The sequence below is a fragment of the Urocitellus parryii genome, chromosome 12 (genome assembly GCF_045843805.1).
Source record: "Urocitellus parryii isolate mUroPar1 chromosome 12, mUroPar1.hap1, whole genome shotgun sequence".
Taxonomy (NCBI): Eukaryota; Metazoa; Chordata; class Mammalia; order Rodentia; family Sciuridae; genus Urocitellus; species Urocitellus parryii.
The window spans coordinates 63,034,964-63,060,531 of NC_135542.1; the positions used below are offsets into that span (position 1 = coordinate 63,034,964).

General features: G+C 37.6%; 1 protein-coding gene across 2 annotated transcripts in view; it reads right to left on the minus strand.

Moving 5' to 3' along the window:
• The window catches only part of Slc8a1 (solute carrier family 8 member A1), a 295,606-nt gene extending 270,569 nt beyond the window's left edge, over positions 1-25,037 (minus strand). For both annotated transcript variants that reach the window (XM_077791750.1, XM_077791749.1), the window contains exon 1: positions 23,214-25,037. In XM_077791750.1, the coding sequence (XP_077647876.1) occupies positions 23,214-25,012 (1,799 nt within the window). In that variant the 5' untranslated portion in view covers positions 25,013-25,037. The remainder of the gene's footprint in view (positions 1-23,213) is intronic.
• Positions 25,038-25,568: the final 531 nt, after the last annotated feature.

The window sequence follows — 25,568 nt, forward strand, 5'->3', positions numbered from 1 at the left end:
CTATTCATTGCCTCATGTTAAAAAGAGGACTCATTTTAGTCTTGGAGGTTTATTCATTGTTCATGTACTTTTGCATTCCCGGTTCCCTCTTTTAAAATGAATGAGTTGAATTTTTAATACATTTAAGATGAGTTGATATAATATATTATGGAAAACATAGAACTAACTTGATTTGAATTGTGTTGGCTTATGCTTCAAGATCATTATTGTTCTTTCTATTCCTATGTATCCATCTGAGAAAAATACTATTGTTTAAATAAAGAAGACAATGGTATATATTCGCAAGAAGTTAACATGTATAAATTGATCAAAATCTTTTGTAGATAGCAATAATGAGTAGGACACTGATTTATCACTGGGATACCAAACAACGGGGACTGTTTGGCTGATATACCTGTGGTGAAGGGCATTATGGAGCATTTATGGACAGGCCCTAAGGACTGTCCACAGAATGCATGGAGAAGGCTGAGGGGTACAGCATGAGAAGCAGGCAGCTTAGAAGCATAGCAAGCCTCCAGGGGTGAGAACAAGATGAGGTAAGCCAAGGTCAAGAGGTCTCAGGAGGTGTGATGCTGGTGAAAAGCTGCTTTCACAGCTAGAAAAATCTTCAGAGATTCCCTTGTTTTAAACAAAAATGCAAAAATGTAATGTGACTTTTTTGAGTGCTAAAGAGACAACTCAGTACTCAATCCCATAGATCTGCTTCAGTGGCAACTTCACAGTTTTCCAAAAGACAATGAAGAAAAATCAATTGTTTTAATCCATATGGGGAAAAACAAAGAAAGAAAAGTGCCAATGTGGTTTGACTAGCAAACCATGGGAGTTGCAGTACTGCCTTTAAATGTAATTAATATCCAATATTTGTCTATTCCAGCAGACATATTTGCTTATCAAGGTGAAATAAGGTAAGTTTTGAATAGCTTCATTTAATGAAGAAAGAAAGAAATAGGAGGGTGGGGGAACAGGATGCAGGGAGGTAAAACTAACAGAATTATCAAATACAAAATCTTTAATTTCTGATGACTATTGCTCTCTCATTACAAGTGTCTTCAATAGTAAAGCAGTCTACTTTTCTAAGGCAGCAAGTACATAGAGTTTTTAAAATTGGATGTCTCTGCCACACTTCCCTACTCACTGTGCCCACATAATTATTAATAATGGCCCTTTCATTTGCAAAGGTGCTCCAATTGTGACAATAAATTATGTGGCCATCCTAAATATGTTGTGATCCAAATGGCAATTTATAGGAGACAGTGAACAAAATAGGCAAAATTGACTTCAGCGGATCAATCTGGTAGACAGATAATTTTCCAAGTTCATAACTTACCAAGACAACTTAGAAAGAAGAATTTAAACTTCTTGTATTTGGTTTTTATATTGTTATCTTTCAATATATGCTGATATATTCATATCAATAAATATGTAACTATATAATTAAAATTAAGATGTGGAGTAATTTAGATAACAAAAGAAATCCAAATCAAGTTTCCTCATCCTAGACTATACATCTTATTCAGTGTTACGCCAATTTTTTTTTCTGATGCTTTCTCTCAGAACAGCAGTTTTGCTATAGACGAAAATTCATAGATCACTGATTTTAATGCCTTAATTTCACTCTCAAGAAAACTGAAGTGTGAGAAATGAAATGAATTTCCCAAAGCTGCTGTGTAGTTAGTGGCAAACTAACCAGGCCAGCAGTCTAAGGAGACTCACTGGGTATGGATATTCCTGACTCCTGAACATCTGCTTCCTTCTACGTTCCATTCTGTCTCCTGGATCATACTCTTTATTTATTTTATTACTTAAGAGACTGCTGGCAGGAAGAAAGTCACCAAAATGAGCTTCTCCCTAAGCATTACCTTCTCCCATGAAGCAAAGGAGCCATCCAAATCAAAACTTTTAATTTACCAAGTTTTCTCTCAAGAGCCAATGTAAAGAGGTATTTACAGATCAGCATTTTTAAATTTGGGGGGCAATTCATACTTGATTGTTTTTGAAGATTATACAAAGAGGATATTCCAAGTTCTGGGTCTTATCACTGCCTTCAATGAACAGATTTTAATACCACAGAAGAACCAAGAACTTTGGGAAGGTCAGCTTGTGAGACATCATTGAAAATTGTCATGATTATTGGGAATTGTCAAAATAAAACATAATCAAGATATGTTTGTTAATATTCAGTTAAACCATTTAATGGCTTCTGAAGCATGTGTTAAGATTAGTTTTACTGAAGAATTGAAAGTCTTAAAAAATTGGAAACAAACCTGTTTAAGGCCATGTACTTGATAAAATAGAAGAGCAGAGAAACTAACATCTTTAAAGCAGTATTATTTTATTTTCTGACACAGATTTGTCAACTGCTAGATATTTGAGTTGAATTAGAACATGTGTCTGAATTTGAGAAAAGAAGCTGACTGATGTGATCATACCTATACATTCAAGGAGTAGCTGCTACATGACCTAGATTTTTTTTTTTTTAAAGAGAGAGTGAGAGAGGGGAGAGAGAGAGAGAGAGAGAGAGAGAGAGAGGGGGGAGAGAGAGAGAGAGAGAGAGAGAGAATTTTTTTTTTAATATTTATTTTTCAGTTCTCGGCGGACACAACATCTTTGTTGGTATGTGGTGCTGGGGATCGAACCCGAGCCGCACGCATGCCAGGCGAGCGCGCTACCACTGAGCCACATCTCCAGCCCATGACCTAGATTTTAACACAATGAAATTTCTTCCATGAAGATTTAATTCTACTTAATGCAGATACATATTTGATATCTCTATCTAAAATCTATAAAAAATTAGATAGGATCATGTTTATCTAGGGATTTCTTTTGGGCGGGGAGGGTACAGGGAATGGGGCACCATGCTGTAAACATTCAGGTTGGTCATAATTATGCAAAAAAATGGTTATTATTTTCAGACAATTCAGATGAGATTTCCACATATGTTCCACAAATTTAAAAAATATTTAATTATTTATTTTAAAAAATAAAAACAAAAACCACCCCAGGGCACAGTGGCAATGCCCGTAATCCCAGGGACTTGGGAGGCTGAGGCAGGAAGATCACAAGTTCAAAGACAGCTTCAGCAACTTAGCAAGGCCCTAAGCAACTTAGGGAGACTGTAAGCAACTTCGTCAGACCCTTCGTCAGTTAAAAATCAATAAATGAGCTGAAAATGTTGCCCAGTGGTTAAGAACATCATGGGGGTTCAATCCCTGGTACGAAAGATAAAAAAAAAATTAATATTTTTAAATTAAAAACTTGTCCTGGAAAGATTTAAAAAAAAAAAGACAAGCAAAATGAGAAGTAAAAGATCAGAAGAAATTAAATCAACATTATTTTGCATGAGTTATTTTTGAACTCCCAAAGCCCTTTGCATGGTTCTCTATCATCTTGATTATATCCTTTTGTATTGTAATTATTTTTTTCCCACTAAATTTCAAGCTTGGAAAAAAAATGACAACCTTAATCTTCAAGTTTATAGATTAGGCATAAAAGAAGTCACCATTGAGACATTAATAGATTTTTGCTGAATTGATTGATTAAAACATAGACATTTCCAAAAATCAGAGTTGGTGGGGAACAAAGACAGGGTTAGATAGTAGGGAGAGAAGCAGCACTTCAGGCCTGTCAGGGATTCCTGGGCAAGCTGATACTGTCACCGCTTCTTCTAAGGCAGCTTTAAGGTTAAAAGACAAGAAGTCACCCAGCTCCACAGACTTGTTCATTGTCAAATAAGAGGGACAGTGTGTCCCTGGCATTGTCACATGAGGAATTCCATTTCATAGCAAGTCAGAACAGCTGTGGACATTCCACTAGTTCAATACAGCACATTATTAGATTACTAATAATTCAATAAAACCCTTCCCCCACTGCTAACACTGAATAATATTTCTGCAAATTATAAGAATTTCTTAGGCCTATTTACATCATCATCAACATTATCATCATCTCTAAGGAAAGGAGATGCAGAGCACCAAGAACCAAAATTTCTTCTCAGACAACTTATTCCAGTAGATAACTTTTAAAATAAGAGGAAGAAAGGAATGAAGGTATGGAGAGGAAAGGAAAGAAAAATAGAAAAGAAGTATTAAGAATGGGTATTAGGTAGACAGTCTCTCCTGAGGTTGACTTGCTGATAGCATATGAAAGAAATTTATTCCTAGATTTAATCCTAGATTTTCTTTCCTAGAACCAACAAGCACACCACCTGGTATAATGTCTAGGTCACCAATGGAGACATCAATAACACTTGGTTTCCACCTCAGGCTCTGCCACTTAGAACAACTCATTTAATCTCCCCCCACTCTCTATACGTGAAAGCCTTTGTGGCTTCTGTCTTTTCTATGCTCTCTATTCAAAAACCACCTGTTAAGCCCCTACTGGATATTAATCACTATGGCACTCTCACTGCCCTAAAATAGAAGTGCTAATGCCTCAAAAGGTTGGTGTGAAGATGAAATAGAGATGTAAAAACTTCCTAAAAGCCAGGTGTTAAGTAAAAGAAAAGGCTCATCTCTGCCCCCTTCCATGCTCATGTTCCCAGTTAGTCCTAGCTCCCTGCAAATGCACACTATATTTGCTTCTTTCCCTTCCCCCATCAAAACAATGACAGAATCGAAGAGGCATATTTTGGGTAGCATCGTGTTGTAATTCTGATCTTTCTCATTTTGATCTTTATCACTTTTCCAGACTAGTAAAAGACAACTAACTACACACCTTGAGGGCTCCTACCCTGAGCACAAGTGTCTGTACGTGCACACTGGTACACACACATGCACCACACACACATTCACAGAACCTCACAGTGTGCACATATCACTGACATTTTAAGAAAAAAGAAAAGGAAGATAGAAGAAAAAGCACCCTGTGCCTAACTCCCAGTAAGCTTTTAGTTTTTTTTAAATACCATCTCTAGATACTGCTCTAAGCCTAGAGATTAGCCTACTGTAAACAACTCTCTAGAAAGTAACTGTAGGCAATAACAATTGCAATTAACACTTATTTACTATGAGACAGGTATTGGGTAAATGAACTAAATTCTTTGAAATTGGAAACAGAGAGGATAAATAAATTGTTTGAATTTATGGAGATTATGAGGTAGAATGGAGATTTCAGCCTAGGCTTGTGTGGTCCCAAAAGTCTTTAACCCTTATGTTACATGCAAATGGTGTCTCTGGGTAGCTTCAATATCTGCCACAGAGGGCATCCACTAGGAAATTGCTGAACAGTGACTACAGGGATGTCTTTTGTGAATATGTACTGTTTACTCTTCTATGTTCACATTGGGCAAGCAACCCATTTAAAATGAACATAGCTTGAGTCAGGCCCACTGATAGCCTGATTGGATATATATATATATATATATATATATATATATATATATATACACACACACACACACACACATATGTGTACATAATGTTTTATATACATATATACATATAATTCATATATATATATATATATATATATATATATATTTAGGCACAAAGGACTTGCAAATCTCAGTAGAGTAGAAAATTTAACTGCAGAACCACAGACCCAAGCCCACTTCCAAATGTCTCCAGGGCTTTATAGATAAGAATTAATCATTGGATTAATAACCAAATAACCAAAAATAGATTAATCTAAAAGTGTATAGTTTACAGTGACCATGGGAGTTATGGACTATTAAGAAAGATGTCCCTTCCCTAAAATAATTCAAATCTGTAGGATATAGTTCAATTACTCAAACAACTAACTTCTTTTTTTTTTTTTTTTTTTTTTTTATTGGTCGTTCATAACATTACATAGTTCTTAATACATCATATTACATGGTTGATTCACATGGATTATGAACTCCCGCTTTTACCCCGTATACAAATTGCTGTATCACATCAGTTTCCCTTCCATTGATTGACATATTGCCTTTCTAGTGTCTGATGTATTCTGCTGTCTGTCCTATTCTCTACTAACCCCCCTCCCCTCCCCTCGCCTCCCCTCCCCTCCCCTTTTCTCTCTCTACCCCTTCTACTGTAAATCATTTCTTCCATTTGTATTATCTTGTCTTACCCCTCCTTTCCTCTTATATGACATTTTTTATAACCCTGAGGATCGCCTTCCATTTCCATGCACTTTCCCTTCTCACTCCCTTTCCCTCCCACCTCTCATCCCTGTTTAATGTAAATCTTCTTCTCAAGCTCTTCGTCCCTACCCTGTCCTTGTTCACTCTCCTTATATCAAAGGAGTCATTTGGAATTTGTTTTTTAAAGATTGACTAGCTTCACTTAGCATAATCTGCTCTAATGCCATCCATTTCCCTCCAAATTCTATGATTTTGTCATTTTTTAATGCAGAGTAATACTCCATAGTATATAAATGCCACATTTTTTTTATCCATTCATCTATTGAAGGGCATCTAGGCTGGTTCCACAGTCTTGCTATCGTGAATTGAGCTGCTATGAACATCGCTATAGCAGTGTCCCTGTAGCATGCTCTTGTTAGGGCTTTAGGGAATAGACCGAGAAGGGGAATAGCTGGGTCGAATGGTGGTTCCATTCCCAGCTTTCCAAGAAATCTCCATACTGCTTTCCAAATTGGCTGCACCAATTTGCAGTCCCACCAGCAATGAACAAGAGTGCCCTTTTCCCCGCATCCTCTCCAGCACTTATTGTTGTTTGACTTCCTAATGGCTGCCAGTCTTACTGGAGTGAGATGGTATCTTAGGGTAGTTTTGATTTGCATTTCTCTGACTACTAGCGATGGTGAGCATTTTTTCATGTACTTGTTGATTGATTGTATGTCCTCCTCTGAGAAGTGTCTGTTCAGGTCCTTGGCCCATTTATTGATTGGGTTATTTGTTATCTTATTGTCTAATTTTTTGAGTTCTTTGTATATTCTGGTTATTAGGGCTCTATCTGAAGTGTGTGGAGTAAAGATTTGTTCCCAGGATGTAGGCTCCCTGTTTATCTCTCTTATTGTTTCTTTTGCTGAGAAAAAACTTTTTAGTTTGAGTAAGTCCCATTTGTTGATTCTATTTGTTAACTCTAGCGCTATGGGTGTCCTATTGAGGAATTTGGAGCCCGATCCCACAGCGTGTAAGTCATAACCAACTTTTTCTTCTATCAGATGCCATGTCTCTGATTTAATATCAAGCTCCTTGATCCATTTTGAGTTAACTTTTGTGCACGGCGAGAGATAGGGATTCAGATTCATTTTGGTACAAATGGATTTCCAGTTTTCCCAGCACCATTTGTTGAAGATGCTATCCTTCCTCCATTGCATGCTTTTAGCCCCTTTATCAAAAATAAGATAGTTGTAGTTTTGTGGATTGGTTACTGTGTCCTCTATTCTGTACCATTGGTCCACCCGCCTGTTTTGGTACCAGTACCATGCTGTTTTTGTTACTATTGCTCTGTAGTATAGTTTGAAGTCTGGTATCGCTATACCGCCTGATTCACACTTCCTGCTTAGTATTGTTTTTGCTATTCTGGGTCTCTTATTGTTCCATATGAATTTCATGATTCTTTTATCGATTTCTACAAGATATGCTGTTGGGATTTTGATTGGCATTGCATTGAACTTATATAGGACTTTTGGTAATATCGCCATTTTGATGATGTTAGTTCTGCCTATCCATGAGCAGGGTATATTTTTCCATCTTCTAAGGTCTTCTTCTATGTCTTTCTTTAGGGTTCTGTAATTTTCATTGTATAAATCTTTCACCTCTTTTGTTAGGTTGATTCCCAAGTATTTTATTTTTTTGGGGGATATTGTGAATGGAGTAGTTGTCCTCATTTCCGTTTCAGAGGCTCTGTCGCTGATATACAGGAATGCCTTTGATTTATGCGTGTTGATCTTATATCCTGCCACTTTGCTGAATTCATTTATTAGCTCTAATAGCTTCTTTGTAGACCCTTTTGGGTCTGCTAGGTATAGAATCATATCATCTGCAAATAGTGATAATTTAAGTTCTTCTTTTCCTATTTTTATGCCTTTAATTTCTTTCGTCTGCCTAATTGCTCTGGCCAGTATTTCGAGGACTATGTTGAACAGAAGTGGTGAGAGAGGGCATCCCTGTCTTGTACCAGATCTTAGAGGGAATGCCTTCAATTTTTCTCCATTCAGAATGATGCTGGCCTGTGGCTTATCATAGATTGCTTTTACAATGTTGAGGTATGATCCAGTTATCCCTAATTTTTCTAGAGTTTTGAACATAAAGGGATGCTGTACTTTGTCGAAAGCTTTTTCTGCATCTATCGATATGATCATATGGTTCTTATTTTTAAGTCTATTGATGTGGTGGATAACATTTATTGATTTCCATATATTGAACCAACCTTGCATACCAGGGATGAATCCTACTTGATCATGGTGTATAATTTTTTTGATATGTATTTGAATTCGATTCGCCAGAATTTTATTGAGGATTTTTGCATCAAGGTTCATTAGAGATATTGGTCTGTAGTTTTCTTTCTTTGAAGTGTCTTTGTCTGGTTTCGGAATCAGGGTGATGTTGGCCTCGTAGAACGAATTTGGAAGTTCTCCCTCCTTTTCTATTTCCTGAAATAGCTTGAAAAGTATTGGTGTTAGTTCCTCTTTAAAGGTTTTGTAAAACTCTGCTGTATATCCATCCGGTCCTGGGCTTTTCTTTGTTGGTAGTCTTTTGATGGTTTCTTCTATTTCCTCTATTGTTATTGGTCTGTTTAGGTTGTCTATATCCTCCTGGCTCAATCTAGGCAGATCATAAGACTCAAGGAATTTATCTATGCCTTCACTATCTTCTATTTTATTGGAGTATAAGGATTCAAAGTAGTTTCTGATTATCTTCTGTATTTCTGAAGTGTCTGTTGTGATATTGCCTTTTTTCATCCCGTATGCTAGTAATTTGGGTTCTCTCTCTTCTTCTTTTCGTTAGCATGGCTAAGGGTCTGTCAATTTTATTTATTTTTTCAAAGAACCAGCTTTTAGTTTTGTCAATTTTTTCAATTGTTTCTTTTGTTTCAATTTCATTAATTTCAGCTCTGATTTTAATTATTTCTTGCCTTCTACTTCTTTTGCTGTTGTTTTGCTCTTCTTTTTCTAGGATTTTGAGATGAAGTATGAGATCATTTATTTGTTGGTTTTTTCTTTTTTTGAGGAATGAACTCCAAGCAATGAATTTTCCTCTTAGAACTGCTTTCAATGTGTCCCATAGATTCCGATATGTTGTGTCTGTGTTTTCATTTAACTCTAGGAATTTTTTAATTTCCTCCTTGATGTCTTCTAAAACCCATTGATCACCCAGCAACCTATTGTTCATTCTCCAGGTGATGTTTGATTTTTCCTTTCTTCTTTTATCATTGATTTTCAGTTTCATTCCATTATGATCAGACAAGATGCATGGTATTATCTCTACCTCTTTGTATTGTCTAAGAGTTGCCCTGTGACATAGTATATGGTCTATTTTTGAGAAGGTTCCATGTGCTGCTGAGAAAAAAGTGTAGCTACTTGATGTTGGGTGGTATAGTCTATATATGTCAATTAAGTCTAGGTTGTTAATTGTGTTATTGAGTTCTATAGTTTCCTTATTTAACTTTTGTTTGGAAGATCTGTCCAGTGGTGAGAGAGGTGTGTTGAAGTCTCCCATGATTACTGTATGGTGGTCTATTAGACTCTTGAACTTGAGAAGAGTTTGCTTGATGAACATGGCTGCTCCATTATTTGGGGCATATATATTTATGATTGTTATGTCTTGTTGGTGTATGGTTCCCTTGAGCAGTATGAAGTGTCCTTCTTTATCCCTTTTGATTAGCTTTGGCTTGAAATCTATTTTATTAGATATGAGTATGGACACTCCTGCTTGTTTCCGTGGTCCATATGAGTGATATGATTTTTCCCAACCTTTCACCTTCAGTCTATGTACATCTTTTCCTATCAAATGCGTCTCCTGTAGACAGCATATTGTTGGGTCTTGTTTTGTGATCCATTCTACTAGCCTGTGTCTCTTAATTGGTGAGTTTAAGCCATTAACATTTAGGGTTATTATTGAGATATGGTTTGTTCTTCTATCCATATTTGTTTATTGATGTTACTAAACCTGATTTGTTATCCTCTTTGACTACTTTCCCCCCTTTACTGTCCTACCTCCCATTGTTGGTTATCAATGTTATTTTCCATTTCCTCTTCCTGTAATGTTTTGCCAAGGATTTTTTGAAGAGATGGTTTTCTAGCTGCGAATTCTTTTAACTTTTGTTTATCATGGAAGGTTTTAATTTCATCTTCTAACCTGAAGCTTAATTTCGCCGGATACAAGATTCTTGGTTGGAATCCATTTTCTTTAAGCGTTTGAAATATGTTATTCCAGGATCTTCTAGCTTTTAGAGTCTGTGTTGAGAGATCAGCTGTTATTCTGATTGGTTTACCCCTAAATGTAATCTGCTTCCTTTCCCTTGTAGCTTTTAAAATTCTCTCCTTGTTCTGTATGTTGGACATCTTCATTATAATGTGTCTTGGTGTGGATCTCTTATGATTTTGCACATTCGGCGTCCTGTAGGCTTCTAGGATTTGGGATTCTGTCTCATTCTTCAAGTCTGGGAAGTTTTCTTGTATTATTTCACTGAATAGATTGCTTAATCCTTTGGTTTGGAGCTCTGTGCCTTCCTGTATCCCAATGACTCTTAAGTTAGGTCTTTTGATATTATCCCATAGCTCTTGAATGTTCTGCTCATGGTTTCTTAGTAGACTTGCTGAGCTATCTATGTTCTTTTCAAGTTGAAATACTCTGTCTTCATTATCTGATGTTCTATCTTCTAAGTGATCCACTCTGCTGGTAGTATTCTCAATTGAGTTTTTAAGTTGGTTTATTGTTTCCTGCATTCCTAGTATTTCTATTTGTTTGTTTTTTATTACCTCTATCTCCCTGTGAAATTGATCTTTAACTTCCTGGATTTGTTTGTCAATGTGATCTTTCATTGTCTGATTTTGCTGTCTCATGTCTTCCTTGAGACTCCAGATCATCTGAAGCATGTATGTCCTGAGCTCTCTATCTGACATTCCATCTGTTGCAGCTATTACCTCTTCTAAAGTTGAGTTGACCTGCATTGCCTGTGGTCCTTTCTTTCCTTGTCGTTTCATACTGCTGGCGTTTCTTCCTGCTTGGTGAAATTGTTGTGTCTTTGATATTTTCCCCCTCTATTTATTTATATTGCTCTTGTATAGTTGAAAAATCACCCTTGCAGGGCAGGTAGTGGCTGTGATCCTCCTCCAATTAGTGTGATCCGTCTACCATGCTGGCAGGCCCTAGGTCTGCTTTGCTGGTCGGTCAAAGGTCTACCTACCCAGCAGGCGCCAGGGGCACCTGTGTCACTCCATAGGTTGCTGGGCCTAACCTCCCGATGGGTTGCAGGTGCGCCTCGCTTGCAGGCACTGGGGGAGGGGCCGGTTCCGCCCCTCAGCAGGCTCTGGGCTGGCTCTGCTGCTGTTCTCAGTCCCTCCTACCTGCAGACACTGGGGGAGGGGACGGGCCTAGCCCTCAGCCGTCCGCCGCCGGACCTGTCCTAGTGGGTCCGGTCCGCGTTCCCCGCCGGCGCGTGTAGCTGCAGTCCCTTGGCTGGTTGCTGGGCCTGACCCGCCCGCCCGTGGCTTGCAGGTGCGCCTCGCTTGCAGGCACTGGGGGAGGGGCCGGTTCCGCCCCTCAGCAGGCTTTGGGCTGGCTCTGCTGCTGTTCTCAGTCCCTCCTACCTGCAGACACTGGGGGAGGGGACGGGCCTAGCCCTCAGCCGTCCGCCTCCGGACCTGTCCTAGTGGGTCCGGTCCGCGTTCCCCGCCGGCGCGTGTAGCTGCAGTCCCTTGGCTGGTTGCTGGGCCTGACCCGCCCGCCCGTGGCTTGCAGGTGCGCCTCGCTTGCAGGCACTCTCAAACAACTAACTTCTACAGGATATTTAGTTCTAGATATTGTCAGATAAATATTTGGACTTCATGTATTTTATATAATTATTTTATTATATGTGCTTTTCTATTTATTATTATTATATTATTATTATTACATTGTAATTATATTCTTCCATTACATCATACTATGTGTAGGTCAGATAAATCATTTCCTATAATATATCAGTTTACAACATCCCAGAACTCATCCATATAGAAGTCCTTTTTCCGTGTTAAAAACATCTCAAAAAGACCTCCACCTCTAATCTCCTGTCTTTCTTTGGTAATCTCTCTGGTTTCCTCCAATATCAGGTTGAGATAATTCTGAGATGCTGAGCCACCTGGGCCTGAGACCCTGAAGGCGCCACACCCTGGCTTATCAAATTCCTGGCCACATTTCTGTAATAGCTTCCTTTTGGGATGCTCAATAAAATCATACCATTTAGGAAAGTATTCAGATGTGACTTATGCTTCCCCTGATAACACACTGAAGTAGGAAATGAAGTAGAGAATGAAAACTTTCCCTGCGTCTCACTCTTCTGAGTTCATTACTGCTGTGAAAAATGAATTGGATTTGAATGGTTCCCAAATTCTGTTCTCCTGGTCTCCATTAAAGAAGGCAGCCAAACTGTGTCCTGAGCCATGTGAGATGGGGACAGGGAAGGGGGAGGAAGCAGGAGTCCTGAGGTTCTCTTCTGGGGAAGAGCAGGCGCATGTGCCTGTAGCTGCCAGAGATGGCCACTCAGGATGCTGACAACTCACATCATTCCTTCTCAGCCTAAACACCAGGGGTAAGATTCCCCAAGAGGAAACACTAAGAGATGCCAAAGGAGGCACAGAGAACCTCAGGGGCAAACGCGCATCCTCCTATTTTGGGGTTGGATGCTTATTCATCTGTCTCCTCCAGTAGACATGAGCCTGTCTTCAGCAAGGACTGTCTCAGTCCTCACTGCCCTCCTTGCACTCAGAAGGGACTTGACACAGCCTAGGTGACCTCAGGACACTAGGAAAGCAGGAATCAGTAGCAGGGCCCCTGCTCCACTGGATTCCACAGCTACTTTCAGGCTCCTCAAACACACTTGGGCCCATCCATGATTTCAAGGACAAAGGTGCTGCCTATTTTTAATAAAGAAGCAGTTTCAGTGAATCCCATTTCCAGTTCTTTACTCTCCTACGTCTTCTGTTTGCTTGAGCAAGAATCTGGACTAATTCCAGTCTCCACTTCATTTTAGTAATAGCTGAAATGTAATCAGGGCTATAAATTCTTTGTCTCTGTGTCTGTCCCCTCTGTCTGCCTCCTCCTTTCCTCCTCCCTCCTCTCCTCTCTGGCCATGCTCTCCCTCCAAGGGCCCCTCCCTCCACTACTCCACTTCCTCACTTCCCTCTCCCTCAGTTTCTCTCTCTCCCCCTCTTTCTCTCTCTATCTCTCTCTCTAAATATACAAATCCCAGACACACATTTATCTACAGTAAAGTGAACAGCTCATTTTAAAACATCATTGGCAAGTTAAGATTGTAATGCTCAGTGAGCAAGAAGGAAAGTTGTTCTTACAGCTTTGGGAATTGTCCTTCTTTAATTGCACCTAAGACTAAACTGGACATCAATACCACTTAATTTAACTTTCCCATTATTTATTTATTTATTTTTGGTAAATAAGAAGTGTGGTGTGTGTGGTGTATGTAAGGAAAATGTTCCTTATTAAAGAAGCATATTGGTTTTATTTTAAAAGTCATAATTATATCAGGATAAAATATTTAAAAAGTCATACAAAAATTATAACAAAGTTAGGAGGGCATAGAAATGCAATTGAAACTTGGATGTGAAATCTTTATCTTCAAGTAGTTTATAAAAAGTTATAATTAATCATATTTACAAATATTTCTAATGGGCTTACTCCACCAGACCAAAAATCTGCATACAAAAGTTAAAAATATTGAATACAATGAAACTACTTTCTTCAAAAAAATTTTTAATATTTTACAGACAAACGTGAATACTGATTTTTGCAAAGTATATGCAATGCAAAATGTCATTTCATAGTGATCTGATTTGGGGTAGGATTTTTTTTTTCTGCTTGCTTTTTTTGTTCCCAAATGTAATTCAGAAACAAGAACGACTTGAAATTTGACTTTTAAAAAAGTGTTACCTAAAAATTCCCTTTGCTGTAATGCGTATGAAGGTTTGTATCAGATGAACCTCCACAAGGGTCACTTATTCTAGGAAAGTTTGCAATCAATAATTCTTACTATTAAATCATCTCTAGAGTCATAAATTCTTTTTAACTTTTTAATAGTGATAACCCAAGATAAAAACTATCCCCTGATACCAATTCTCTGTTGCTATTAATTTACACTGCCTGGTAATATATTTTTTTAAAAAAGATAGGGCAAGAAAATACTTTTTCATGTGTGGAGAAAAGCTATGTTCATTATTTACCATATAAGGAAGATAAACGCTCCAGGGCCAGAGCAGGCAATGTCAGAAAGCTCAAAATAATGAAGTTTCTTTTTAAAATTTAGGAATAAGAGGAAATGCATACTGTGAGGGAGGAAAGAATAGACACTAATTGGACGGTTCAGGCACAAGGAGGGATTATAGCATTCTGCATTCTTTTCCTTCTCCAACTCATTTCATCAAAGCTTTTCTAGGCTACTAGAGACTGGGCAGTGAGGGTGTGATGTACTTGATATATGTTCAAGAATTCTAGAAAAGATAAATCACTACCCTTGTTTTGTATCTTCTAAGCCACAATGGTCAAGCCTTATCCTTGCATGTGAAAGCTAATAAGACCGAGTAGACTCTATAGTCAGATAGTTCTACTGATAAATTCAAGATCCATGTTTATTAGCTGTGTGAACCAGAGAAAGTTAGTCTCTGAGCCTCAATTTCTTCTTCTATAAAATGAGTATAGTATCAGTATCTACTTAAGATGGCTGTGAAGATTGAATCAAAGCAGCATGAATCCTTGCTCTCAGTAAGTTTTAGTACCCTCTCCATCACCATCACTACCACTACCACCACCAATAATCACCACCACCACCACTATCATCCCCACCATCATGCCCAAAACTACTACTACCATCACCTTTGCCTCTGGCACTCACTATCATCATCTCCACCCCACTACCACCACAATCATATCAAAATCCACCACCACTACCTTTACTTCATCATCACCAATACCACCTCCATCTCATAACCATTACTACCATTTCTACTACAACCGACATATCCCAAACTCATCACCACCATCACCATTACCACCATTACCACTACCACTTTCACCTTCATCATCAACACTATCACCATCTTCTCTTCCACTACCATCCCCTCCACCATCACCAATATTGTCCTCATTTTACAAGTAAGAAAACTGACTCTGATATTAAGGAACTTAGTGACAGTTAAGAGAGCATAGAGACAGATTTCAAACTTGGGTGTGGAATCTTTATCTTAAGGTAGTCTAAGATTGGAAAATGGGGTGGCCTTGGTTTCGAGTGTCACTCTTGGTTTCAGGGTACCCAGAACTCCCCAATTTCTCATATGGAAACTTAAATCTGAAAAAAAAAACAAAAAAAAAACAGCAAACTCTATCTAGACAATGTCCTGGACTATTTCATCAATATTTGAATTAATAAACAAGGAACTAAAATTCTGCTGTGGGCCGTGTTTTTGCCCCTTACCTCCATATCTCCAGCTGCCACAACAGAATCCAATACCTACAGCCTTATCTAATCCTGTGGAGACTGTAAGAAGGAAAGAAAATGTCATCTAGATCCCTGAGGAAATGAAAATTAATTGTTTATTCTGCCTGGCTCTATAGTAAGACACCTGTATAGGCCCATGAAAAGAAAGAGGTCTGGCTGGCTCAACCTCTGGAAAATAGATGGGTATTATGCAGAAGGCATGTAGAACCAGGAGAAGGAAAGGACCTTTCATGTAATGCTGCCCATATTTGCTGACTGCTTGCTTTTCCTCCCAGGTCCTTCTGGACTTCCAGACTATAGAGCAGAATCTGTGAGGCCCTTATGAAAAGTCAGTAGAAAAAGTCCTACCTTACCCATGCACAAGTCACAACAGCCAAACTATGGAACCAGCCTAGATTTTCTTTATCCATAGATATACATAGGTATATATATACACAGTGGAGTTTGATTCAACCATAAAGAAAAATGAAATGACGTCTTTTGCAGGAAAATGGACAGAACTTGAGAACATAATGTTAAGTGAAAGAAGCCAAACTCAGAAGGTCAACAGTCATGTATTTTCTCTTACATATGGCAACGAGAGTGGAAAAAGGAAAAGAAAGGTAGAGTGGTGGACTCTCATGAAAATCAAAGGGAGATGAGTAGAGGAAAGGGACCAGAGCGAGGGAAAGGGGAAATCCTGGAGAATGATATTGGCCCAATTATATTGTTCTATTGTGTTCATGTGCAAATATGTAACAAATTTCATTATTATGTACAACTACAGTGCACCAATAAAAAGTATGGAAAAAGAAAAAAATGTTCTGCCTACTTAGTTAGCACCTTGCACTACTGCCCCAGCCTTCTACCTGGTTTACCCAAAGTAGTTGTAAGGTTATCTCCAGTGCAGCTGACCCACCTTACATTGGTTGAATTTTCAACCTTTCCTGGCTCCTGCCCCAGAATAACCTCTACTCCACTGCTGCAAGGAACCTTAAGATTTTCATGGCATTTACCTTTTATTAGGGGACCAATAGCTTTCTTATCCCACAGAATGAATCTCAAATGATGAGACTTCAGTACCCATAACAGATATTTTATAGGAGGTTCCCATAATTTACGATATTACAGTATTGTCCACAGGCAACTTTTCATACCTCAACTAATAAATACACAGCAGCAAAATGACAATAAATAACTCTATCATGGGTATTATATCTTTAAGCTAGCTCCATTCAAAAGAAGTGCATATAGTATCTTTAAATCACCTGCCCTGGGTTACTGGTGTTCTCAGGAAAGAAATGCAAACAAAATCTCTTCCCACATCAAAATTTAGTGAATTTAGTGTAAAATCTGTTCATGTTTTGTAAGACAGTGGCAGTACACTGGTAACTCTCAGAACAGAGGGTGAGTGGGTGGCAGAATGGAAGGACTATTCGTGAGGCTACCAGATTAAAGTAAATCAAAACCATTCCTAGAGATCAAGGACTAATTCACAAAGAACCAAACAAAATGCTGACAGCATCTTACTAGAAATATTGTCAATTTTCTTTAGAAACTTCAAGGGGTAATGTGGCACAGATGAGCACATGCACATCTTTGAAGTCAAATAGGTGTTCAAATTCTGGATTCATAATTTCTTAGATCTCTGAGGTTCAGTTTTTTCATCTGCAATGCTACTTACTTCCTTGGGTTGTCACCAATGGTATTAAATATATAAAAGAGCACTTGATAGCAGGCATGGTGGCACTCAACTGTAATCCCAGAGGCTTCAAAGCCAGCCTCAGCAATTTAGCAAGGTCCTAAGCAACTTAGAGAGACCTTATGTCTAAATAAAATATTTTAAAAGGCTGGGGATGTGGCTCAGTGGTTAAGTGCCCCTGGGTTCAATCCCCAGTACCAAAAACTAAAATAAAATAAAATAAAAAGAGAGAACTTGAGAAAGTTCTTGGGCGACTAATAGTAATGGTTCTAAATTTTGTTTCTACACATTACACCCCAAAAGTGTTCCACAGACAAAGACCCTTTAAGGGACATGTCAGGTTAATTTAAACATATCCATAATGATTTAAAACCCCACAAAAGGAAATGAACTGTGGCTAAGTCACTGATTTTGATAATGATCCTCTTTATTGACATTGTCCATGTTCCCATGTTTTCCAAGCCATGACTTCTTCTTAAAATGCTCATCCCATTTTTCTTTCCAGTTATGCTGTCTTCCAAAAATAAATGCAAATGTTTTGTCCAAAATTAGGGTTTCTTTTACCCCCTGCACAATGTCTTCATAATGATGTTTATACTTATCAAAATATATCTCCCATTTTAAGTATGAGGAGCATATTTCTTTTGATTTCCTTTGTAATATTGGCCCAGTGCTGATCACACATCAGTAGCTTATTAAGTAGGAACTAATATTGATCTATAAATTCAAGCCCTGAACTAGGGAGGCAATCAACCCTGTGTGACGGCCTTGAATGATGACTCAGAAACTAGACCAGGATTTAAACACTTCAGTGTGCCTACACTGAGAAATTTCTTTATTTGCTAAGATAAAATTTTTATGTAACTATATTATAACCTCAAACTCTAATTAGCACTAGGAAAATGAGATTACAACAGTAAAATGGAAATCTGGTTGACATGGTAAAGAACCTTTCTGTACATAATCAACTTGGACTCCAGGCAATACTAAATTATAACTCATAAATGTTTTTGGCTCCTACCCTGTCTTATTTTTATAATAGTTATGCATTCAGAAAACATATGCATTTACAAAAACATCTTGCAGTTATAATTTAGGTTTTCAGATGATACTACATGTGGTTTGGCTCAAAAAGAGATAAATATTCTGGTCTGAAAAGATAATCCACTAAAGCAGAAATCCATTGAAATGCTAAAATTACTGCAACCAAATTTTTTACATTAGCACATTACCTAGGAAAGTTCTATGCCAGTATAAAATATCATATGCCTTTAATTTAAAAGTCTAAATGTAATAGTCTAAATGAAATTCTTCTAATTTAAAATAAATCCTGAATATGCCAGATTCAAGGCACTACATACTAATAGCTTTTCTTGTCTAATGATAATTTCTATAATATTTTTCATTATTCCTGATTTTTCCCAATGCACAATTGTTCTTCTGTTCTAATCACTTCAAGTTTTACTTTATTTTTTTATGTATCTGGTGGTCTTATTGTACCATACTATAAAGCTACATGCCATATCACATAGCTAAGTATTTATTCCATAGAATGCTGTACGGCAAGACATGAACACTGGTATATAAACTGCCAAAAACAGTATTTGTTTCCTATGGAATGTAATAATAATAATGATAATAATATAATAATAATTTGATAGGGCTTACACTAAAATTTTATTTATTTTTTAATCCTTTGTTCAAAAACAGTATATAAATATTCAATGTAAGAAAGCTGTATTTGTTGAGATAGATGCCTTGCATATTACATCTCTTAGAGTTAATGAAGTTACAACCATACCTGAAAATGTAACAGTTGTTAAAAATTAATATTGGGCTGACACATTGTTTAATACATTTTTCTATGACTAGGAAGCCTGTAGTAAACTGATTTGCTAAGCAATATGTAAATTTTCCAACTTACATAGTTTTCTCAACTCTCTGTTTTAAATATATCACAGTAAATGCTCATTTTTTTCAATTATCTTCTGAAATGATATCATTATTGAGCTATAACTAAGCAATTAAATTTGATTTGTAGCTACATTAATTAATTAACCTTAACATTTTCCAGAACAGTTAATATTAGACTTTGGAAGACCAAACAATATTTTGTAATAATTAGTACTACTGAAATAGTATCATTAAAGGACAATCATTAGTAGCATTTCAAATTTGTAGATATCACCTACCAAACCACAAATCAAATTAACATATTCTTGATTTGTTTTTTATTAGCTGTTAACATTATACAGAATTCCTTGTTGAATTCCCTAATTGAATGATGTTGAAAAGTTAAAATTAGTTGGCATGGATTTAGGATTTTTCATTGATTGTGCTTTCACAAAAGCATATGATAGTTGTTAATTTTATCTATTTAGTGGGGTTTTGCATTATAATTTTAAAATTTTATTTTACTGAGAATCTGTTTTATCAGTGCTTTTTTCTGAAATACACATTTTCATCTTAAAAAGGTCAATTTTGGGCTGGGGATGTGGCTCAAGCGGTAGCGCGTTCGTCTGGCATGCGTGCGGCCCAGGTTCGATCCTCAGCACCACATACCAACAAAGATGTTGTGTCCGCGGAGAACTAAAAAATAAATATTAAAAATTCTCTTTCTCTCTCTCTCTCTCTCTCTCTCTCTCTCTCTCTCTCCTCTCTCACTCTCTCTTTTAAAAAAAAAGGTCAATTTGAAGTAATTCAAAGAATTTATATAAGAATATGAATAAATAGATACAGACATCCTTATAAAATTAAATGATTTATTCTACCCTAAAAAAAGATAAATGTTTAGGAATCCTTAACACTTTTACCTACAAACTAAAATGTTGATGCACTTTTGACAAAAGTTATTAGATGCTGGGACACCAACATAATCTACCTTAGACTAACAGTTAATATTTTAGTTTTGTCCTACAATTACAAAGATTGTGGTTCCATGTAACTTAGTTATTTTGGATTTAATTTTTTGTTAGAAAAATTAATACATGTTGAAAAGAATTTTTTTTAAAAAAATTAGAATTTCTTTTGTTTTTGTAGTCAAAGAATCAATAAAGCTGGGCTGCCACTTAGTCTCCATCCCTGATCAGATTGGACTGTGTCTACCTTGATTAATAGACTCTTAAAATTAGATAACCTTTAAATCCAAAGCTTTTGTACAAATCTTTTTATAGCACCCTGAAAAGAATCACCAATCCTGACTTTAATGTACAGCATTAAATAATCAAACAAGAAGATTTTTCATGGTATTTAATAAAGCTCAGTTGTGTCAAGAGCCCTTATCTATGTATGATAGGTTTTGAAGAAAACTACCCCTAAGATGAACTGTGCTATGGAGGAGATATCAAATCTTTCTTGAAGATAAGTTGGGGGTTGAGTCTACAGAGGCAACTTCATTGCAGAATGAAAAACTCCTTTGCGCTTGAATCTGACTATATGGACCTGGCATTGGACATGATCACCAAAGGAAAAATAATCCATTAAAAAAAACGAGAGTAATGGTTTCTAAACTGCTAAGAAGCCAGCACAACACCACTTCTTTGATAATTTCTTTTTCTGGAAACATTGTGCTTACCTTAAAGCCACACAAACACATGAATGTAATCAATGGATCTGTTAAACATGAACAATGCCTACCAATAATAAAACTCTATTTAAAGTCAAGACACATCTTTAAAATTAAAATTCCAGAAAGAAAAAAGAAATGTAGGGCTTCAACTTCATTTCAGTTATAAATAAAATTCTTTACCATTTAACAATTTTTACATTTCATCTTAGTGAATAAAAAAGCCAGATATTTTTATAGAACAAGAAACTATGATTGATCTAGACTGCCCTCATGAATCTAATTACAGAGATGGCATTTATTTTATCAAGTTCTACCAATTCCACCAATTCTTACAAATATTCAAAAGAAACATATATATGTAAAGACGGAGTTTGGCAATATTCCTTCTTTAATCAATTTAATTCAATAGGGTGAGTGTTTTTAATGGGAGTTTGGCAAAATAAATTATTCCACTGAATCACTGTCAATCTTTTTATAAAACCTTCTTCTTCTACATATGCCACCTAAAATAAGATTATTTATTTATGGTTTGATAAAAATCTTGGATAGCAAAGTAGATAGGGAAAGCTTGACTCTCAACTAAATAAGTAGAGAGCCATTATTCTTGTGAGAAAGCAACATAAAATTTTCATGAGAAAACATCCTAAGTCAAACAAATGAGGAAAACAAAGCACCACTTTAGTTATATTTAAGGGCTACCCTTGTGAGTACATTACACTTTCACATAGATTCCAAGTGCTCTCTACTACGGGAAGGCTCAATAATTGAAATGATCAGAAAATATAATGCAAAATAATTCCTAGCAAAGGAATAAGGGTTAAGTGCACTAACCTGGGCAAGATCACATCCAATAACCTTTTTTTCTTGCGTATTCAGGACACTAATTTGCTACTATATCCTGTCTTTCAGGAAAATAAGTGTCCCAGTGAAACCCATCACAGTAAGTGGAACATTATCAACATAAGAACCAACATAAAGTAGATATTCATCAAACACTGTTGCCCACCTACACACATCAGAAGATGGATATTATAATCTCTGCTTTGCTGAACTTCATTGTGATACTGTACTAAGTAACTTTGCATCTCTTTAACATAATGGCAAAGAGATGTAAGGACCCTGGAAAGCTTTTTCAAGAAAACCTGTTCCCTCTGATCATCCCCCCATCTTTTTTTTTTTCCCTACATATTCAAGAGGAGAAATTTCATACTTGGAGAGCATGTATCTTGCCATTTGAACATATTATATACCACTAGAACCATTTTTAAAAACTAATTATAATTAATATATTTATTTCTCTTTCTTGAAATTCCTAAGTTGTAAATGCTTCAAAAACAATCATTCACCATAATATCCTTTGTTACACAGTAGATAATACAGTGATAACACAGTTTCTGGTTCTTCTTCATCCCTCCTTCCTTCATTTATCTTATTTCTTTTCTCTTTACCTCCTTCCCTCCCTCATTCTTGGACACTGGTCCTTGAGTCAAATTCCCTGGCTTCTTCTAGTGAATTAAGTGCAAAGCCCTCTCTAAGGCAAGGAAGGAGGAATGTCTCTCTCAATGGCAGCTCTCAGTGGAAGAATCACTTCATAACACTCAGTGTTACAACTGTAAAGTGCCAATAGGGAGAGTAAATTGTTCCCTACTTCTTTCTCTGACCTGTTCCCCATCAACTAGGATGCTTGGACAGAATCATATTTCTCTCCTCATCACTATATGAGCAGGGTAAAAGGGTTTATGTAATCATACAAAGTAAAACCAGACTGGAAATAAATAATGGATATATCCTCTTCTCGTGATAGCATAACACTGAAGAAGCAGGGTTGGTCATTAAGTCATAATTAAACACTAGCATACAAGCAGAAACATTATATTGTCATAAAACCACAATGTCAGATGAAAACCACAGAAATATTTCCACTCAGTCCTAGTAGCCAGGAAATTCTTTTTAGAGGTGTTTCTTTTTTGGGCTTTCCCAATTTGTACTCAGCAATGAAGATAGGGACCTTTTGTGATGTGTTAAATATTCCTTTTCTGTATATATACTGTGTGATCCAAAATAGAATACAGAATTTTCAACCCATCTTAAATGATCTGCTAACTTACGTCACAGGCTTCATTTTATCATGGCCTACAGTGTACTTGAATATGTAAAAAAGACAAAAGTAAAAAAAGAGCTCAATGTCAAATTAAGATCTGTGTCTAGTACCAATTGATAGGTGTCACCCAAACGAGGACTGATACTTTGAAAGGTGTCTTCCATAATAACTATTCCATTCCTTTTATGCCATTTGGTTTAAAAATATGCACACACTCTCGCAGTTACGCACTCACTCAACCATACACACAAACATATAAAAAGAACTTACACAATTTCATCGTTCTGGAATTCCAGCTCTCCACAAGTGTCCTCAAAGTCCTCCCCTCCACCTCTGGCAGTCCCTTCGATGGTTTTATAGGGAACGATAACATTTCCTCGAGCTCCAGATGTTCTCAATACCTTCACCTCCATGATGCCAATGCTCTCACTCACGTGAGTCACAGGTTCCTCAAAAGTAAAGATGCCTGCGTGGTCATCATCAAAAATGGTTACAGTGGCCGTGGAGGGTGATCCGAGGCAAGCAAGAGTGGAGACATGATTGGCTTCCAGGATGCCATCTTCTGAAGCTTCAGAGGATACTTTGACATTGCTGAGGTGCACAAGGAAATTTTCATCCTCCTCAAAGATGTCGTCATCGATGATGCCAACTCTGATTTCCTTCTGGGTCTCGCCAGGTTTAAAGACCACAGTTCCTTCAGTGAATTCGTAATCAGAGCCAGCATTAGCCGTGCCGTCCTCTGTTCTGAAGTCAACGAACACAGTGTTGGTCAAATCCCCACCTCTGCGGATAATGGTCAGGGCCACAGTACCACAGTTCTCCAGACACTGATATGTCCCTTGCTCGAAGAAGACCTTGCTCACCGGGTCATTTTCGGCCACTTCCGTGTTGACCTCGTGCATGCTGACAGCCTTCCTGGCTTGGTCAGCTGCATGCCTCTTTAAAATGTTGCCAGCTCCGGTCATCAGGCGAGTAGCTTGGATGCGGTAAAATGCTCGACTTTTTTGCTGCTGACTTAGGACTTGGTAGTTGGCTAATTCTATTAACTGCTCTATTTCTTTCTCTGGATGTTTCTGCTTCAGTTCCTTCAGAATCCTCGCCATTTCTCGCCTAGCCTCTTCATCATCTTGGTCCCTCTCATCGACCTCCAGAACCAAAGCGCCATCTAAGAAATTGTCAACGTGAGAGTTGACTACTTTCCCATCCATTTCGATTTCCGTTTTGGAAGATGGCCTGTCCCCCTCGTGTTCAATGATCATTCCCCTCTGCTTGCCAGCCCGATACCGCTTGTAGACATACTTGTAAAACAGCAGCCTCCTGTCTGCTACCCAGGCGAACACCACACAGATGGGAAAGAAGAAGAAAGTAAGCAAACCTTCCCAGACCTCCACAACACCAGGAGAGATGACAGACAGAATAATGTACAGCCAGGTATAGGCGAAGATGCTCCAGGCTGCCGTCACGAAGAACACGCGCAGATGCTTAATCTTCCTCGTCTCTCCATCAGGGACCACGTAAACACAAAGTGCAATGATGATGAACATGTTGAAGGCAGCACTTCCCACAATGGTGCTGGGCCCCAGGTCTCCCGCAGTGAAGTTATGGCCACACACTTCAATAACTGAAAGCAGAATCTCAGGAGCAGAAGATCCCAGGGCCATCAAGGTCAAGTTGGATACAGTCTCATTCCAGATCCTCACAGTTGTCTTGGTGGTCTCTCCATTGGGTTTCTTTATGGTTATTTCTTTTTCTTGGGATGTGATGACTTCAATAGAGGACATGAACCGGTCGGCAATGATAGAGACTCCCAGAAACATGTAGACCATGGCCACGAAGTACACAGTAGCTCTAGCAATCTTGTCTCCGAAGGAGGGGTCTTGGGGCTCCCAAATAGGCAAAATCACCCCTTTCTTGCAAAAATATGAGCCGGTACATTCAGCGGTACTGTTTCCTCCTCCTTCCATTTCAGTCTCAGCAGTTATATGGTCCACGTGGGAAAATAAGAAAGCCATCAGAGCTAACAGATGAAATCCCATTGAAAACATGGGTGAGAGGCTTAACCGAGGCATGTTGTACAAGGAGATGTCCAACTGTCTTGACCTGTTGGTAAAAAGAAGATGGGGGCAGGGAGGGTAGAAAAAAAAATCACATTAATAGATCCAAATCCAAAGCATGATTAATAACTTTAACAAAAATTTGTGTAGGTTTGACCATCACAACATCTCTGGTGAATCATCACTAACTTGACTCCATCAGTGATTAAGCAATCCTTTGTGAAATTTACAATTTGGTCTCTCTGTTTGTGAATTTTCTACATGTAATTCCATTCACTGAGCAAGACTCACAACTGACTTCCTGGAAATGAAAAGTTCAATTTTAAGCCTGGCCTAATTAAGCACACATTTATGCATACTAATGGGCAACAAGGAAGATAAACTAAACTTTGAAGCATTAAACAATCACCTCCTTGTTGCTAAAGCAGATTTTTTTCTTTTAAATTTTGGTTAGTTCATTATCTTCAAGGACATTTTTCATTGAGAAAATCACTTTATTAATATTCGTGCATTGAAATTCAGACTCGGAAAAACAACTACCAAAACAAGGCGTGGTGATGATCTTAAATTT